Source organism: Anomaloglossus baeobatrachus, chromosome 11 (genome assembly GCF_048569485.1).
Source record: "Anomaloglossus baeobatrachus isolate aAnoBae1 chromosome 11, aAnoBae1.hap1, whole genome shotgun sequence".
NCBI classification, from domain to species: Eukaryota; Metazoa; Chordata; class Amphibia; order Anura; family Aromobatidae; genus Anomaloglossus; species Anomaloglossus baeobatrachus.
Window position 1 is genome coordinate 187,570,730 of NC_134363.1, and position 19,662 is coordinate 187,590,391.

At 52.2% G+C, this 19,662-nt stretch overlaps 1 protein-coding gene across 2 annotated transcripts in view; it reads left to right on the forward strand.

The window, feature by feature from the left end:
- The first annotated feature begins 1,407 nt into the window (after positions 1 to 1,407).
- HEPACAM (hepatic and glial cell adhesion molecule) overlaps positions 1,408 to 19,662 on the forward strand; it is a 43,042-nt gene continuing 24,787 nt past the window's right edge. Inside the window, exon 1 of one of the 2 annotated variants that reach the window (XM_075328595.1) lies at positions 1,408 to 1,786. In XM_075328595.1, coding sequence (XP_075184710.1) covers positions 1,681 to 1,786 — 106 coding nt within the window. In that variant the 5' untranslated portion in view covers positions 1,408 to 1,680. The remainder of the gene's footprint in view (positions 1,787 to 19,662) is intronic. The other variant, XM_075328596.1, reaches the window with a different exon arrangement.

A 19,662-nucleotide genomic window follows, 5' to 3' on the forward strand; every position in this document is an offset into this window, starting at 1 on the left:
CCTCGCTCCTGCGGTGTCACACATAGCGATGTGCGCTGCCGCATGAGCGATGAACCACAACGCTAAACAACCCTTACCGATTTTTGGTTTTGGGACGACCTCTCCATGGTGAACGATTTTCACCATTTTTGAGGTCGCTTAGGGTCGCTGGTCAGTGTCACACGCTGCGATATCGTTAATGACGCCGGATGTGCGTCACTAACAACGTGAACCCGACGACAAAACATTAACGATATCGTAGCGTGTAAAGCCCCCTTAAGAGTTTTTTGTGCCATGTTTGGTGCTAGATTATGTTGTGCCCATGTATATAGAGGGCCGGAGGACGGGGACAGGGTGGTGCCACCCGACTGCTGGTAATGAGAACCCATGAGGAGCAGGTGCCAGGGGTGAGAGTTGTGGCACAGTGCTGGCAGGAGGGGGCGCAGAGAAGGTGTTAAAGGGGTTGTCCATGTTTGGCATGAAAGTGTACAGTCCCTTTAGGTGACAGCAGACTTGTGAATCCTCACCATGTGCACAGTCAAGATTCTTCGGCACTAGGAGCAGGCGGTCATGTGATGGCATGTATGTGATATACATTGTCCCGGCCACATTCAGACTAGACGAGCCTAACCTCGCTTAGTACAAGAGAACTGAGAGAGGCAGCGCACGTCTAGTCGGAATGTGTCCGAGAGCTGATAACCTCTGGCACTGGAGAATATTGACAATGCGCACTGTATACACTGTGAGGATTCACAAGTCTGCAGTCACTGGACGGCCCATTTAACCACTGTTTGGCACCAGTGTGGCTGAGTGCGGTGCGACCACGTGAGGCACCAGAGGAGAGCCATAAGTGGGGCCGCCCCGTGTGTCAGCAGAGTTGGCCGAGGGACAGAATTAGGAAAATCTGCAGCAACAAAAGTGCCATTCTGTGTGGATTTACCGCAGATTTCACTCTCTGCATCGGAAACGTTGACATCCGCGGAAAAATGCAGAAAACGACTCCGTAGCGCTGACAACATACGCTGCAGATTTTCATTATTGTCCCTTGATAAAATCTTATCAATGTCCCACCCGTGTGGACGTGCCCTTACTGACGGACTGGTACATCCCCACGTGCGGTAATCAGGGGGGCAGGCGGTGCGGGGAGCAGCCCCCCAGACACCACAGTAAAGACGAGAACCTCCAGACATGCTGGGTGCTGCCTAGTCCTGGTGGGCTGGTTGGCATTTCTCATGGTCCCGTAGGTCGGGCGCTCAGGATCTGAGGAGCGTCCATCCTCACCACATAAAACTTGACATCTTCTTTAGGGAAAGTCCCTTTAATTTTCTTTCCTTCCACAGATGATCCCACCCAGTGAGAGCAATGGACCAGCAACAATCTGTGAGTAACGCGCCCCTGACAGCCCCCTTCACTCCGCGCCCCCCCACATCACATCCACAACAGCTGGATCCATCTCTATCCTTCATCCAGCTTAATAAGACTCATTTTGGGGGGATTGGTGCAGCCTCAGCCTCTTCTCTGCTGTTCTTTTTGCTTTTGGGGGGTTTTCAGGGTATTTAAAGAGAGATGTTATTTTACAAAGGACTTGGCATAAAAGTGGTTGTTGGGAAGTGAGAACAAAGGACAGAGCTGCCTCTATTCAGAAGACACTGGCACAAGCCACTGAGCAGCACTACAAGACGTGCCCAGCGTGGAGAAGACATGCAAATCACTGCTGGGGTGCCCAGCTTCACCAAGATGAAGGCAGAGCGAGCGGGCGACCTGCGGGCTCTGCTGCACCTGCTGTGGCTGCTGGCCGTCCATACAGGTGAGAGGCTGCCGGCCGTCCGCACAGGTGAGAGGCTGCCGGCCGTCCATACAGGTGAGAGGCTGCCGGCCGTCCATACAGGTGAGAGGCTGCCGACCGTCCGCACAGGTGAGAGGCTGCCGACCGTCCGCACAGGTGAGAGGCTGCCGGCCGTCCGCACAGGTGAGAGGCTGCCGGCCGTCCGCACAGGTGAGAGGCTGCCGGCCGTCCGCACAGGTGAGAGGCTGCCGGCCGTCCATACTGGGAGAGGCTGCCGGCCGTCCATACAGGTGAGAAGCTGCCGGCCGTCCATACAGGTGAGAAGCTGCCGGCCGTCCATACAGGTGAGAAGCTGCCGGCCGTCCATACAGGTGAGAGGCTGCCGGCCGTCCGCACAGGTGAGAGGCTGCCGGCCGTCCGCCCAGGCGAGAGGCTGCCGGCCGTCCGCACAGGCGAGAGGCTGCCGGCCGTCCGCACAGGCGAGAGGCTGCCGGCCGTCCGCACAGGCGAGAGGCTGCCGGCCGTCCGCCCAGGCGAGAGGCTGCCGGCCGTCCGCACAGGCGAGAGGCTGCCGGCCGTCCGCACAGGCGAGAGGCTGCCGGCCGTCCGCACAGGCGAGAGGCTGCCGGCCGTCCGCACAGGCGAGAGGCTGCCGGCCGTCCGCACAGGCGAGAGGCTGCCGGCCGTCCGCACAGGCGAGAGGCTGCCGGCCGTCCGCACAGGCGAGAGGCTGCCGGCCGTCCGCACAGGCGAGAGGCTGCCGGCCGTCCGCACAGGCGAGAGGCTGCCGGCCGTCCACACAGGCGAGAGGCTGCCGGCCGTCCACACAGGCGAGAGGCTGCCGGCCGTCCACACAGGAGAGAGGCTGCCGGCCGTCCATACAGGCGAGAGGCTGCCGGCCGTCCATACAGGCGAGAGGCTGCCGGCCGTCCATACAGGCGAGAGGCTGCCGGCCGTCCACACAGGCGAGAGGCTGCCGGCCGTCCACACAGGCGAGAGGCTGCCGGCCGTCCACACAGGCGAGAGGCTGCCGGCCGTCCACACAGGAGAGAGGCTGCCGGCCGTCCACACAGGCGAGAGGCTGCCGGCCGTCCATACAGGCGAGAGGCTGCCGGCCGTCCATACAGGCGAGAGGCTGCCGGCCGTCCACACAGGTGAGAGGCTGCCGGCCGTCCATACAGGTGAGAAGCTGCCGGCCGTCCATACAGGTGAGAGGCTGCCGGCCGTCCATACAGGTGAGAGGCTGCCGGCCGTCCGCACAGGTGAGAGGCTGCCGGCCGTCCGCCTATGCGAGAGGCTGCCGGCCGTCCGCACAGGCGAGAGGCTGCCGGCCGTCCGCACAGGCGAGAGGCTGCCGGCCGTCCGCACAGGCGAGAGGCTGCCGGCCGTCCGCACAGGCGAGAGGCTGCCGGCCGTCCGCACAGGCGAGAGGCTGCCGGCCGTCCGCACAGGCGAGAGGCTGCCGGCCGTCCGCACAGGCGAGAGGCTGCCGGCCGTCCGCACAGGCGAGAGGCTGCCGGCCGTCCGCACAGGCGAGAGGCTGCCGGCCGTCCGCACAGGCGAGAGGCTGCCGGCCGTCCGCACAGGCGAGAGGCTGCCGGCCGTCCGCACAGGAAAGAGGCTGCCGGCCGTCCACACAGGAAAGAGGCTGCTGCATTGCTGGAGTGTCAGCTCTTCAGTCCAGGCTCTTCCCTGTATAGCTGATGGTATAATGTCTGCTCCTCAGGAGGCGCTGCCACAATTCACATGCTGCGGTTTTGCTTGGCGCCATTCATCTTCACATTGTCATGGGAAACTGCTTCACTTCTTGCACAAGTTTTGAGAACTTTCTTAATCTGCATTTTAATTCCTCATTTTTAAGACCCCGCTGCGTTATGTGACCCCCCTCCCCCCGCTGCGTTATGTGACCCCCCGCTGTATGACACAGACACAGGGTGCAGAGCGCAGCAAGGTGCACACAGCCTGCACTCCCCAATGGGGCTGAACATAAACCCCGGCCGTCCTCGGCTGCAAAGTATCACCACAGGGTCAGCTGGAGGAATGTGTTACCTGTGCACACCCTGGGGCCCAGTGATGTGGTCTGAACAGGGGCTGACAGGGGCATTGCGGATATCGCTGTTATTATGGGGGCACTGTGGATATCGATGTTATTATGGGGACACTGTGGATATCACTGTTATTATGGGGGCTTTATGGATATCACTGTTATTATGGGGGCACTGTGGATGTCATTGGTATAGGGCACTGTGGCTATCGCCATTATTATGAGGGTACTGTGGATGTCGCTGATATTATGGGGGCACTGCAAATATCACTGTTACTATGGGGGGGAACTGCAAATATCCCTTATTATGGGGGCACTGTGGATGTCGCTGATATTATGGGGGCACTGCAAATATCACTGTTACTATGGGGGGAACTGCAAATATCCCTTATTATGGGGGCACTGGGAATGTGGTGTTATTATTTATGGGGGCACTGTAGATATCACTGCTATAATGGGGGGCTATCTCTTATTATAGGGGCACTGCGAATATCGCTGTTATTTTGGGGGCACTGTAGATATTGCTGTTATGGGTGCACTGTAGATATTGCTGTTATTATGGGGGCAGTTTGGATGTCGCTGTTATTATGGGGGGACTGCGAATATCACTGGTATTATGAAGGCACTGTGGATGTCGCTATTATTGTGGGCGCACTATGGATGTCACTGGTATTGGGAGGGCAATGTGGATGTAGCTGGTATTGTGGGCGCACTATGGATGTCACTGGTATTGGGAGGGCAATGTGGATGTCGCTGGTATTATGGGGACACTGCGAATATCACTGGTATTATGAAGGCACTGTGGATGTCGCTATTATTGTGGGGGCACTGTGGATGTCACTGGTATTGGGGGGGCAATGTGGATGTCACTGGTATTGTGGGCGCACTATGGATGTCACTGGTATTATGAAGGCACTGTGGATGTCGCTATTATTGTGGGGGCACTATGGATGTCACTGGTATTGGGGGGGCAATGTGGATGTCACTGGTATTGGGAGGGCAATGTGGATGTAGCTGGTATTGTGGGAGCACTGTGGATATCACTAGTATTTTGGGGGGGCACTAAGGATGTCTCTGATATTGTGGGGGCACTGTGAATGTTGCTGTTATGGTGGGCTGTGGTGGATATCACTTGTATTGTGGGGGCATTGTGGATGTTGCTGTTATGGGGGCACTGTGGATGTCACTGGTATTGGGGGGGCATTGTGGATATCACTGGTATTGTGGGGGCACTGTGGATGTTGTTAGTATTGTGGAGGCACTGTGAATGTTGCTGTTATGGGGGCTGTGGATATCGCTGGTATTGTGTGGGCATTGTGGATGTTGCCCGTTATGGGGGCGCTGTGGATCTTACTGGTAATATGTGGGCACTGTGAATGTCGCTGTTATTATGGGGCACTGTGGATATTGCTGTTATTATGGGGCACTGTGGATGTCTCTTATTATGGGGCAGTGTGAATGTCGCTGTTATTATGGGGCAGTGTGAATGTCGCTGTTATTATGGGGCAGTGTGAATGTCGCTGTTATTATGGGGCAGTGTGAATGTCGCTGTTATTATGGGGCAGTGTGAATGTCGCTGTTATTATGGGGCAGTGTGAATGTCGCTGTTATTATGGGGCAGTGTGAATGTCGCTGTTATTATGGGGCAGTGTGAATGTCGCTGTTATTATGGGGCACTGTGGATATTGCTGTTATTATGGGGCACTGTGGGATATCGCTGTTATTATGGGGCACTGTGGATATTGCTGTTATTATGGGGGACACTGTGGATATCACTGTTATTATGGGGCACTGTGGATATCACTGTTATTATGGGGCACTGTGGATATCGCTGTTATTATGGGGCACTGTGGATGTCGCTGTTATTATGGGGGCACTGTGGATATCGCTGTTATTATGGGGGCACTGTGGATGTCTCTGTTATTATGGGGCACTGTGGATATCACTGTTATTATGGGGGCACTGTGGATGTCTGTTATTATGGGGGCACTGTGGATATCGCTGTTATTATGTGGGCACTGTGGATATCGCTGTTATTATGGGGGCACTGTGGATATCGCTGTTATTATGGGGGCACTGTGGATATCGCTGTTATTATGGGGCATTGTGGATATCACTGTTATTATGGGGGCACTGTGGATATCACTGTTATTATGGGGGCACTGTGGATATCACTGTTATTATGGGGGCACTGGATATCGCTGTTATTATGAGGGCACTGTGGATATCGCTGTTATTATGGGGGCACTGTGGATGTCTCTTATTATGGGGGCACTGTGGATATCGCTGTTATTATGGGGGCACTGTAGATATTGCTGTTATTATGGGGGGCAGTTTGGATGTCGCTGGTATTATGGGGACACTGCGAATATCACTGGTATTATGAAGGCACTGTGGATGTCGCTATTATTGTGGGGGCACTGTGGATGTCACTGGTATTGGGGGGGCAATGTGGATGTCGCTGGTATTATGAAGGCACTGTGGATGTCGCTATTATTGTGGGCGCACTATGGATGTCACTGGTATTGGGGGGGCAATGTGGATGTCACTGGTATTGGGGGGGCAATGTGGATGTAGCTGGTATTGTGGGAGCACTGTGGATATCACTAGTATTTTGGGGGGCACTAAGGATGTCTCTGATATTGTGGGGGCACTGTGAATGTTGCTGTTATGGTGGGCTGTGGTGGATATCACTTGTATTGTGGGGGCATTGTGGATGTTGCTGTTATGGGGGCACTGTGGATGTCACTGGTATTGGGGGGGCATTGTGGATATCACTGGTATTGTGGGGGCACTGTGGATGTTGTTAGTATTGTGGAGGCACTGTGAATGTTGCTGTTATGGGGGCTGTGGATATCGCTGGTATTGTGTGGGCATTGTGGATGTTGCCCGTTATGGGGGCGCTGTGGATCTTACTGGTAATATGTGGGCACTGTGAATGTCGCTGTTATTATGGGGCACTGTGGATATTGCTGTTATTATGGGGCACTGTGGATGTCTCTTATTATGGGGCAGTGTGAATGTCGCTGTTATTATGGGGCAGTGTGAATGTCGCTGTTATTATGGGGCAGTGTGAATGTCGCTGTTATTATGGGGCAGTGTGAATGTCGCTGTTATTATGGGGCACTGTGGATGTCTCTTATTATGGGGCAGTGTGAATGTCGCTGTTATTATGGGGCAGTGTGAATGTCGCTGTTATTATGGGGCAGTGTGAATGTCGCTGTTATTATGGGGCACTGTGGATATTGCTGTTATTATGGGGCACTGTGGGATATCGCTGTTATTATGGGGCACTGTGGATATTGCTGTTATTATGGGGGACACTGTGGATATCACTGTTATTATGGGGCACTGTGGATATCACTGTTATTATGGGGCACTGTGGATATCGCTGTTATTATGGGGCACTGTGGATGTCGCTGTTATTATGGGGGCACTGTGGATATCGCTGTTATTATGGGGGCACTGTGGATGTCTCTGTTATTATGGGGCACTGTGGATATCACTGTTATTATGGGGGCACTGTGGATGTCTGTTATTATGGGGGCACTGTGGATATCGCTGTTATTATGTGGGCACTGTGGATATCGCTGTTATTATGGGGGCACTGTGGATATCGCTGTTATTATGGGGGCACTGTGGATATCGCTGTTATTATGGGGCATTGTGGATATCACTGTTATTATGGGGGCACTGTGGATATCACTGTTATTATGGGGGCACTGTGGATATCACTGTTATTATGGGGGCACTGGATATCGCTGTTATTATGAGGGCACTGTGGATATCGCTGTTATTATGGGGGCACTGTGGATGTCTCTTATTATGGGGGCACTGTGGATATCGCTGTTATTATGGGGGCACTGTAGATATTGCTGTTATTATGGGGGGCAGTTTGGATGTCGCTGGTATTATGGGGACACTGCGAATATCACTGGTATTATGAAGGCACTGTGGATGTCGCTATTATTGTGGGGGCACTGTGGATGTCACTGGTATTGGGGGGGCAATGTGGATGTCGCTGGTATTATGAAGGCACTGTGGATGTCGCTATTATTGTGGGCGCACTATGGATGTCACTGGTATTGGGGGGGCAATGTGGATGTCACTGGTATTGGGGGGGCAATGTGGATGTAGCTGGTATTGTGGGAGCACTGTGGATATCACTAGTATTTTGGGGGGCACTAAGGATGTCTCTGATATTGTGGGGGCACTGTGAATGTTGCTGTTATGGTGGGCTGTGGTGGATATCACTTGTATTGTGGGGGCATTGTGGATGTTGCTGTTATGGGGGCACTGTGGATGTCACTGGTATTGGGGGGGCATTGTGGATATCACTGGTATTGTGGGGGCACTGTGGATGTTGTTAGTATTGTGGAGGCACTGTGAATGTTGCTGTTATGGGGGCTGTGGATATCGCTGGTATTGTGTGGGCATTGTGGATGTTGCCCGTTATGGGGGCGCTGTGGATGTTACTGGTAATATGTGGGCACTGTGAATGTCGCTGTTATTATGGGGGCACTGTGGATGTCTGTTATTATGGGGCACTGTGGATATCACTGTTATTATGGGGCACTGTGGATGTCACTGTTATTATGGGGGCACTGTGGATGTCACTGTTATTATGGGGGCACTGTGGATGTCGCTGTTATTATGGGGGCACTGTGGATGTCGTTGTTATTATGGGGGCACTGTGGATGTCTCTATTATGGGGCACTTTGGATATCGCTGTTATTATGGGGCACTGTGGATATCGCTGTTATTATGGGGCACTGTGGATATCGCTGTTATTATGGGGCACTGTGGATATCGCTGTTATTATGGGGGCACTGTGGATATCACTGTTATTATGGGGCACTGTGGATATTGCTGTTATTATGGGGGCACTGTGGATATCACTGTTATTATGGGGACACTGTGGATATCGCTGTTATTATGGCGGCACTGTGGATATCGCTGTTATTATGGGGGCACTGTGGATATCGCTGTTATTATGGGGGCACTGTGGATATCGCTGTTATTATGGGGGCACTGTGGATATCACTGTTATTATGGGGGCACTGTGGATATCGCTGTTATTATGGGGGCACTGTGGATATCGCTGTTATTATGGGGGCACTGTGGATATCGCTGTTATTATGGGGGCACTGTGGATATCTCTGTTATTATGGGGGCACTGTGGATATCACTGTTATTATGGGGCACTGTTGATATCACTGTTATTATGGGGGCACTGTGGATATCGCTGTTATTATGGGGGCACTGTGGAGATCACTGTTATTATGGAGGCACTGTGGATATCACTGTTATTATGGGGCACTGTGGATATCACTGTAATTATGGGGCACTGTGGATATCGCTGTTATTATGGGGGCACTGTGGATGTCTGTTATTATGGGGGCACTGTGGATGTCTGTTATTATGGGGGCACTGTGGATGTCTCTGTTAATATAGGGGCATTGTGGATATCACTGTTATTATGGGGGCACTGTGGATATCACTGTTATTATGGGGCACTGTGGATATCGCTGTTATTATGGGGGCACTGTGGATGTCTCTTAATATAGGGGCATTGTGGATATCACTGTTATTATGGGGGCACTGTGGATATCACTGTTATTATGGGGCACTGTGGATGTCGCTGTTATTATGGGGGCACTGTGGATATCACTTATTATGGGGGCACTGTGGATATCACTATTATTATGGGGGCACTGTGGATATCACTGTTATTATGGGGGCACTGTGGATATCGCTGTTATGGGGGCAGTTTGGATGTCGCTGGTATTATTGGGGCACTGTGGATGTCGCTGGTATTATGAAGGCACTGTGGATGTCGCTATTATTGTGGGGGCACTGTGGATGTCACTGGTATTGGGGAGGCAATGTGGATGTCACTGGTATTGGGGAGGCAATGTGGATGTCACTGGTATTGGGGAGGCAATGTGGATGTCACTGGTATTGTGGGAGCACTGTGGATATCACTAGTATTTTGGGGGGGCACTGTGAATGTTGCTGTTATGGTGGGCTGTGGTGGATATCACTTGTATTGTGGGGGCATTGTGGATGTTGCTGTTATGGGGGCACTGTGGATGTCACTGGTATTGGGGGGGCATTGTAGATATCACTGGTATTGTGGAGGCACTGTGAATGTTGCTGTTATGGGGGCTGTGGATATCGCTGGTATTGTGTGGGCATTGTGGATGTTGCCCGTTATGGGGGCGCTGTGGATGTTACTGGTAATATGTGGGCACTGTGAATGTCGCTGTTATTATGGGGGCACTGTGGATGTCTGTTATTATGGGGCACTTTGGATATCGCTGTTATTATGGGGCACTGTGGATATCGCTGTTATTATGGGTGCACTGTGGATATCACTGTTATTATGGGGGCACTGTGGATATCGCTGTTATTATGGGGCACTGTGGATATCGCTGTTATTATGGGGCACTGTGGATGTCTCTGTTATTATGGGGCACTGTGGATATCGCTGTTATTATGGGGGCACTGTGGATATCACTGTTATTATGGGGCACTGTGGATGTCGCTGTTATTATGGGGCACTGTGGATGTCGCTGTTATTATGGGGGCACTGTGGATATCACTGTTATTATGGGGCACTGTGGATATCGCTGTTATTATGGGGCACTGTGGATATTGCTGTTATTATGGGGGCACTGGGGAGATCACTGTTATTATGGGGCACTGTGGATATCACTGTTATTATGGGGCACTGTGGATATCACTGTTATTATGGGGCACTGTGGATATCGCTGTTATTATGGGGGCACTGTGGATGTCTGTTATTATGGGGGCACTGTGGATATCACTGTTATTATGGGGCACTGTTGATATCACTGTTATTATGGGGCACTGTGGATATCGCTGTTATTATGGGGGCACTGTGGATATCACTGTTATTATGGGGCACTGTTGATATCACTGTTATTATGGGGCACTGTGGATATCGCTGTTATTATGGGGGCACTGTGGATGTCTGTTATTATGGGGGCACTGTGGATGTCTGTTATTATGGGGGCACTGTGGATGTCTCTGTTAATATAGGGGCATTGTGGATATCACTGTTATTATGGGGGCACTGTGGATATCGCTGTTATTATGGGGGCACTGTGGATATCACTGTTATTATGGGGCACTGTGGATGTCGCTGTTATTATGGGGGCACTGTGGATATCACTTATTATGGGGGCACTGTGGATATCACTATTATTATGGGGGCACTGTGGATATCGCTGTTATGGGGGCAGTTTGGATGCCGCTGGTATTATTGGGGCACTGTGGATGTCGCTGGTATTATGAAGGCACTGTGGATGTCGCTATTATTGTGGGGGCACTGTGGATGTCGCTGTTATTATGGGGGCACTGTGGATATCACTTATTATGGGGGCACTGTGGATATCACTATTATTATGGGGGCACTGTGGATATCGCTGTTATGGGGGCAGTTTGGATGCCGCTGGTATTATTGGGGCACTGTGGATGTCGCTGGTATTATGAAGGCACTGTGGATGTCGCTATTATTGTGGGGGCACTGTGGATGTCACTGGTATTGGGGAGGCAATGTGGATGTCACTGGTATTGGGGAGGCAATGTGGATGTCACTGGTATTGTGGGAGCACTGTGGATATCACTAGTATTTTGGGGGGGCACTGTGAATGTTGCTGTTATGGTGGGCTGTGGTGGATATCACTTGTATTGTGGGGGCAATGTGGATGTTGCTGTTATGGGGGCACTGTGGATGTCACTGGTATTGGGGGGGCATTGTAGATATCACTGGTATTGTGGAGGCACTGTGAATGTTGCTGTTATGGGGGCTGTGGATATCGCTGGTATTGTGTGGGCATTGTGGATGTTGCCCGTTATGGGGGTGCTGTGGATCTTACTGGTAATATGTGGGCACTGTGAATGTCGCTGTTATTATGGGGGCACTGTGGATGTCTGTTATTATGGGGGCACTGTGGATATCACTGTTATTATGGGGCACTGTGGATATCGCTGTTATTATGGGGGCACTGTGGATGTCTCTGTTATTATGGGGCCACTGTGTATGTCTCTGTTATTATGGGGGCACTGTGGATGTCTTTGTTATTATGGGGCCACTGTGGATGTCTCTGTTATTATGGGGGCACTGTGGATGTCACTGTTATTATGGGGGCACTGTGGATGTCGCTGTTATTATGGGGGCACTGTGGATATCGCTGTTATTATGGGGGCACTGTGGATATCACTGTTATTATGGGGGCACTGTGGATGTCTCTATTATGGGGGACTGTGGATATTGCTGTTATTATGGGGGCACTGTGGATGTCTCTGTTATTATGGGGGCACTGTGGATATTGCTGTTATTATGGGGGCACTGTGGATATCACTTATTATGGGGGCACTGTGGATGTCTTTGTTATTATGGGGCCACTGTGGATGTCTCTGTTATTATGGGGGCACTGTGGATGTCACTGTTATTATGGGGGCACTGTGGATGTCGCTGTTATTATGGGGGCACTGTGGATATCGCTGTTATTATGGGGGCACTGTGGATATCACTGTTATTATGGGGGCACTGTGGATGTCTCTATTATGGGGGACTGTGGATATTGCTGTTATTATGGGGGCACTGTGGATGTCTCTGTTATTATGGGGGCACTGTGGATATTGCTGTTATTATGGGGGCACTGTGGATATCACTGTTATTATGGGGCACTGTGGATATCACTTATTATGGGGCACTGTGGATGTCTCTGTTATTATGGGGGCACTGTGGATATCGCTGTTATTATGGGGACACTGTGGATGTCACTGTTATTATGGGGGCACTGTGGATGTCGCTGTTATTATGGGGCACTGTGGATGTCGCTGTTATTATGGGGGCACTGTGGATATTGCTGTTGTTATGGGGGCACTGTGGGTATCACTGTTATTATGGGGGCACTGTGGATATCGCTGTTATTATGGGGGCACTGTGGATGTCTGTTATTATGGGGGCACTGTGGATATCGCTGTTATTATGGGGGCACTGTGGATATCACTGTTATTATGGGGGCACTGTGGATATCACTGTTATTATGGGGGCACTGTGGATGTCTGTTATTATGGGGGCACTGTGGATATCGCTGTTATTATGGGGGCACTGTGGATGTCTCTGTTATTATGGGGGCACTGTGGATATCACTGTTATTATGGGGCACTGTGGATGTCGCTGTTATTATGGGGCACTGTGGATGTCGCTGTTATTATGGGGGCACTGTGGATATCACTGTTATTATGGGGCACTGTGGATATTGCTGTTATTATGGGGGCACTGTGGATATCACTGTTATTATGGGGGCACTGTGGATATCACTGTTATTATGGGGGCACTGTGGATATCGCTGTTATTATGGGGGCACTGTGGATGTCTCTTATTATGGGGGCACTGTGGATATCGCTGTTATTATGGGGGCACTGTGGATATCACTTATTATGGGGGCACTGTGGATATCACTATTATTATGGGGGCACTGTGGATATCACTGTTATTATGGGGCACTGTGGATATCGCTGTTATTATGGGGCACTGTGGATATCGCTGTTATTATGGGGGCACTGTGGATATCACTGTTATTATGGGGGTACTGTGGATATCGCTGTTATTATGGGGGCACTGTGGATATTGCTGTTATTATGGGGGCACTGTGGATATCGATGTTATTATGGGGGCACTGTGGATATCACTGTTATTATGGGGGCACTGTGTATATCGATGTTATTATGGGGGCACTGTGGATATCGATGTTATTATGGGGGCACTGTGGATATCGCTGTTATTATGGGGGCACTGTGGATATCGCTGTTATTATGGGGCACTGTGGATATCGCTGTTATTATGGGGCACTGTGGATATCGCTGTTATTATGGGGGCACTGTGGATATCGCTGTTATTATGGGGGCACTGTGGATATCACTGTTATTATGGGGGCACTGTGGATGTCTCTGTTATTATGGGGCCACTGTGGATATCACTGTTATTATGGGGGCACTGTGGATGTCGATGTTAGGGGGGCACTGTGGATATCACTTATTATGGGGGCACTGTGGATGTCTCTATTATGGGGGCACTGTGGATATCGCTGTTATTATGGGGCCACTGTGGATGTCGATGTTAGGGGGGCACTGTGGATATCACTTATTATGGGGGCACTGGATGTCACTGTTAGGGGGGCACTGTGGATGTTGCTGTTATGGGGGTTATGTGTTTATACTTATTTATGTACATTATTGAGTGCAGGTTTTATATTTAGGATTTGTTCCCTCGTTTCGCCTCGTCTTTAGCACGGATAAGCCTCCGCTGTTTTGGATGATGGAGCTGCGGACCCGGGCTCCAGGCGGAGGACGCGCTTCATGGTGCGGTGGCTCCTGTACTGAGGCCCTGGTGCAGGGATGGATGGGTTTATCTACACAAGGAGCTGTATTGTGGTCCTGGCCCCTCTCCCGCAGAGTCGGCCTCCGTGTTCCTGACACTTGATGTATGGCCTGTTCTGTGTTTTGTGTCCCAATGTCAGTCCTGATTTTGTGCCAAAAGTCCTGAAGTGACGGAGCCAGCACCGGGGACAACCACAGCGTGCACCACTGCGCCGGACTCTGCAGCCCCTCCCCTCTGTGGAGGCTCCTCCCCTTATCTGTGCTCGGGAATTTCCTAATAATCATCTGTTTTCCTCTGGAGGTTTAGTTATTTGTTGATTATGATCATCAGTCACCGAAGCAAAACCCAGTGTGGGTCCGGAGTCAGCGCCACAGCAATTGTATACTTATATAATGCACAGCAGAAGCTATGGAGGCGAAACCCAGTGTGGGTCCGGAGTCAGCGCCACAGCAATTGTATACTTATATAATGCACAGCAGAAGCTATGGAGGCGAAACCCAGTGTGGAGCCGGAGTCAGCGCCACAGCAATTGTATACTTATATAATGCACAGCAGAAGCTATGGAGGCGAAACCCAGTGTGGGTCCGGAGTCAGCGCCACAGCAATTGTATACTTATATAATGCACAGCAGAAGCTATGGAGGCGAAACCCAGTGTGGGTCCGGAGTCAGCGCCACAGCAATTGTATACTTATATAATGCACAGCAGAAGCTATGGAGGCGAAACCCAGTGTGGGTCCGGAGTCAGCGCCACAGCAATTGTATACTTATATAATGCACAGCAGAAGCTATGGAGGCGAAACCCAGTGTGGGTCCGGAGTCAGCGCCACAGCAATTGTATACTTATATAATGCACAGCAGAAGCTATAGAGGCGAAACCCAGTGTGGGTCCGGAGTCAGCGCCACAGCAATTGTATACTTATATAATGCACAGCAGAAGCTATGGAGGCGAAACCCAGTGTGGGGCCGGAGTCAGCGCCACAGCAATTGTATACTTGTATAATGCACAGCAGAAGCTATGCAGGCGAAACCCAGTGTGGGGCCGGAGTCAGCGCCACAGCAATTGTATACTTATATAATGCACAGCAGAAGCTATGGAGGCGAAACCCAGGGTGGGGCCGGAGTCAGCGCCACTGGAATCCTACATTTATATATAATGCACAGGAGAAGCTGTGAAAGCGAAACAGCGAAACCCAGTGTGGGGCCGGAGTCAGCGCCACAGCAATTCTATACTTATATAATGCACAGCAGAAGCTAAGAAGGCGAAACCCAGTGTGGGGCCGGAGTCAGCGCCACAGCAATTCTATACTTATATAATGCACAGCAGAAGTGTCGCGGGCGGAGGAGGGGACGCCGCGCTCTCCCACTTCTCTGCTCCGGCCGCTGCTGCTGCTGCTGCTCGGTGGTGGCTCGAGCGGTGGGCCGAATCCCGGGGACTCGAGCGGCGCTCCTCTCCCGTGAGTGAAAAGGGGATTGATTGTGGGGATTGATGGTTATTGTCCGTGACGCCACCCACGGTTGTGGTCAGATTGGTGACACCACCGCTGCTCTGTACGGGGATCCCGGGAGCGATGACTGGGAGCAGCTTTGTTGTTAGTTCTCCCCTCCGTGGGTAGGGGGTTGGTAGTCCCGGGGCCCGGTGATGGGGTAGGGATGGATGGCAGGCGGGTTACGGGGCCTGGCGAGGTGCAGGGTCGCGGGGGCAGCGCTGTGCCGCACAGCACGGTGGTACTCACTCAGCCCAATGATGAAGACACAGTTCTCGGTAAAACACTCGGCTGGATGGACGGGTCCCACAGACGGCTGCGGTGTTGTTGCTCCCGGCAGGTTGATGGTGACTGCCTTTCCCTCCACCTGTGTACGGTTGTTGGTTCCGATGGGTTCCCACCGGTAACCCGCTCCCCAGCTTGGATATGGGCTGAAGGAGCCCCTTCTTGCCCGCAGGCTCTGGCCCTGAGAAACGGTTGCCTTGGCGGTGGCGGTGTCTCCCTCTCCTGGTTGGACTGTTGCCTTCTGTCGGGACTTAGCTGTTTGGAAACCCAGGAGGTTCCCTTCACTAACGGATTCGGCAAATTCACGGCGACTCCTAGCCTTGCCGGGGTCCGAAAGCCCCTGCCAGATGGTGCTGACTTCTCTTCGTGTACCGGTCCGGTACCGCCGGGCCACCGCCCGTCCACGGTCCTTACGGTAACTCTGATAGGCCACTCCTGCAGACGGTCACCACCGTCTGCCAACCTTGCTGTCTCGCCCGGGCCACACACCCGGACGCTGTCAGTCAGTTGCTCCACTACCACACTTTCCTCCTTCCACTTTCACTGTCAAAACTGAACTGTCTGCTTTTCCCGCCTCCAGGACTGTGAACTCCTCGGTGGGCGGGACCAACTGCCTGGCTCCGCCCCCTGGTGTGAACATTAGCCCCTGGAGGAAGGCAACAAGGGTTTTTGTCTGACTTCGGTGTGCCTGACCGGGAGTGTGGGGTGCTGTGGGTGTTGTGCTCTGTGGCCCTTGGCTTGTCCAGGGCGCCACAGAAGCTATGGAGGCGAAACCCAGTGTGGGGCCGGAGTCAGCGCCACAGCAATTCTATACTTATATAATGCACAGCAGAAGCTATGGAGGCGAAACCCAGTGTGGGGCCGGAGTCAGTGCCACTGGAATCCTACATTTATATATAATGCACAGGAGAAGCTGTGAAAGCGAAACAGCGAAACCCAGGGTGGGGCCGGAGTCAGCGCCACAGCAATTCTATACTTATATGATGCACAGCAAAGGCTATGACGGCGAAACCCAGGGTGGGGCCGGAGTCAGCGCCACAGCAATTCCATACTTACTGTATATAATGCACAGCAGAAGCTATGGAGGCGAAACCCAGTGTGGGGCCGGAGTCAGCGCCACTGGAATCCTACACTTATATAATGCACAGCAGAAACTATGGAGGCGAAACCCAGGGTGGTCCGGAGTCAGCGCCACTGCAATTCCATACTTATATAATGCACAGCAGAAGCTATGGAAGCGAAACCCAGGGTTGGCCAGAGTCAGCGCCACAGCAATTCTATACATATATAATGCACAGCAGAAGCTATGGAAGCGAAACCCAGGGTTGGCCAGAGTCAGCGCCACAGCAATTGTATACTTATATAATGCACAGCAGAAGCTATGGAGGTGAAACCCAGGGTAGGGCTGGATTCAGCGCCACTGAAATCATACATTTATATATAAAGTACAGGAGAAGCTGTGAAAGCGAAACCCAGTTTGGGGCCGGAGTCAGCGCCACAGCAATTCTATACTTATATAATGCACAGCAGAAGCTATGGAGGCGAAACCCAGTGTGAGGCCGGAGTCAGCGCCACAGCAATTCTATACATATATAATGCACAGCAGAAGGTATAGAGGCGAAACCCAGGGTGGGGCCGGAGTCAGCGCCACAGCAATTCTATACATATATAATGCACAGCAGAAGCTATGGAGGCGAAACCCAGTGTGGGGCCGGTGTCATCGCCACTGGAATTCTACATTTATACTGTATATTATTTATACAGTATATAACGCATAGCAGAAGCTGTGAAAGCGAAACCCAGTGTGGAGCTGGAGTCAGCACCACTGGAATCCTGCACTTATATATTATGCACAGCAGAAGCTGTGAAGGCGAAACCCAGTGTGGGGCCAGAGTCAGCGCCACTGGAATCCTACACTTTTATATAATGCACAGCAGAAGCGAAAGCCAGTGTGGGGCTGGAGTCAGCGCCACCAGTATAGTACACTACAGGTGAAGCCGTGGAAGTGAAACCCAGGGTGGGACCTACACTTATATAATGCACGGCAGAAGCTGTGAAAGTGAAACCTAGTGTGAGGTTGGAGTCAACGCCACTGGAATCTTACACTTATATAAAGCACAGGAGACGCTGTGAAGGCGAAACCCAGTGTGGGGCAGGAGTCTGCGCCTCTGCAATCCTACACTTTTATATAATGCACAGGTGAAACTGTGAAAGCGAAACCTATTGTAGGGCAGGAGTCTGAACCACTAGTACTCTAGTCTAAGGAATATGGTTTCTCCTTGTGGAGACATGTCAGTGTAAGGAGGCTTATGTAACGCTGTAGCCGGCATCCCCACACTTTCCATCTTCTTCCTTCCAGCAGAGTCTTCGGCGCACTCACCCTCCCGACTGCTCAGCGGTGCCGTCTGCTTCAGTCTCGTGTGCTAGCTCCCGGGCCCTGCGGACACTCCTCCCTGCTCTTAACAGGCCAGCATGCTCTAATCCGGAAGTGCCTTTCAGTTTATGGCTGAGAGGCACTAGCAGCGTAAGGCAACCTCACCCTATGGAAGGTGCCTGAGCAATATATTTTTGCTGCTTGAGACACGTTTCTACGGCAGCTGTCCAATCCCATTCCCTATATCCTGTGTCCGTTACCTGTACCCACTAATCTGTACCTGTGTTCTAGTTCCTGCTGTACCCGCCGTACCCATTGCATTGGCCTGAACCAGCCGTCCTGTCTGCATCTGAGCTCATCCCTGCATCCTCAACCCCTGGGGTCAGCTGCCACAATGCCGTGATATTCCCTGAGTAGCACCTGGTGGCTGCCTTCCTGCTCAAGCCTATCCTCACCATCACAGTGTTATACCGTCAGCACTCCCAGCCCATGAGTGCTGACAATCCTCCAGGTTCACCTCCTGTGTCCCCTCTGCCTCCGTTCGGCCCCGCTGCCCTTAGGTCCCTCCCTGTTCAGCTGTCGGCGCCCCCTCTGCCTGTGTGCCAGGAATGCCGACGTGTCCTTGCCTGCTTCATGCTTCCTGGTTCGGTTCCTGGCTCCCGAGGCCCATGCATGCGTGATAGGGCTCTCAGGAGCATGCTTAGGCCGAGCTGCTCTCCTTTTTCTTAAAGGGCCAGTGCGACCTAACCCGGAAGTGCCTCTCAGTCCAACTCAATAGGTACATTGTATTTAAGGCATCCTCCCCCAGTGGGAGGTGCCTGTTCAATGTGTCCCTGCAGATAGCTTGCTCGTGCTAGTTGTCAGGTCTCCATGGTATAACCCGCATTCCGATTTGTTTTGTGACTCTGTTCCGTCTAGTGGTGCCCCGTTTACCCGCCTGTGACCATCCTGATTTCTCCAGTTCCTGCAAGCTCCTACCGCCTGCCTGTGACCACCAGTACCAGCCTCTTCTGGACCACACCAGCCTCTGCCTCATCCGCTCCGGTTCCTGATCTCTGCCCTGTGGCGCCAGCTGCCGAGGTATCAGGATTCCCCGGGGCTGCATCCTGGCCGGTCACGTATTTGCGTGTGTACCTGCTTCCACCTCCGGTGCTTTTAGTGCAGCCTCAGTGGCCGCTCAGGTCTGCTCCTCTGGGTCAGTGAACGGTACCTTGGACTAGTGGACCCACTTCCTCCTTGTCCGGTTACCCGGGCGTGACACACTGGTTCTAGACGAGGTAGTCGCTTAGTCA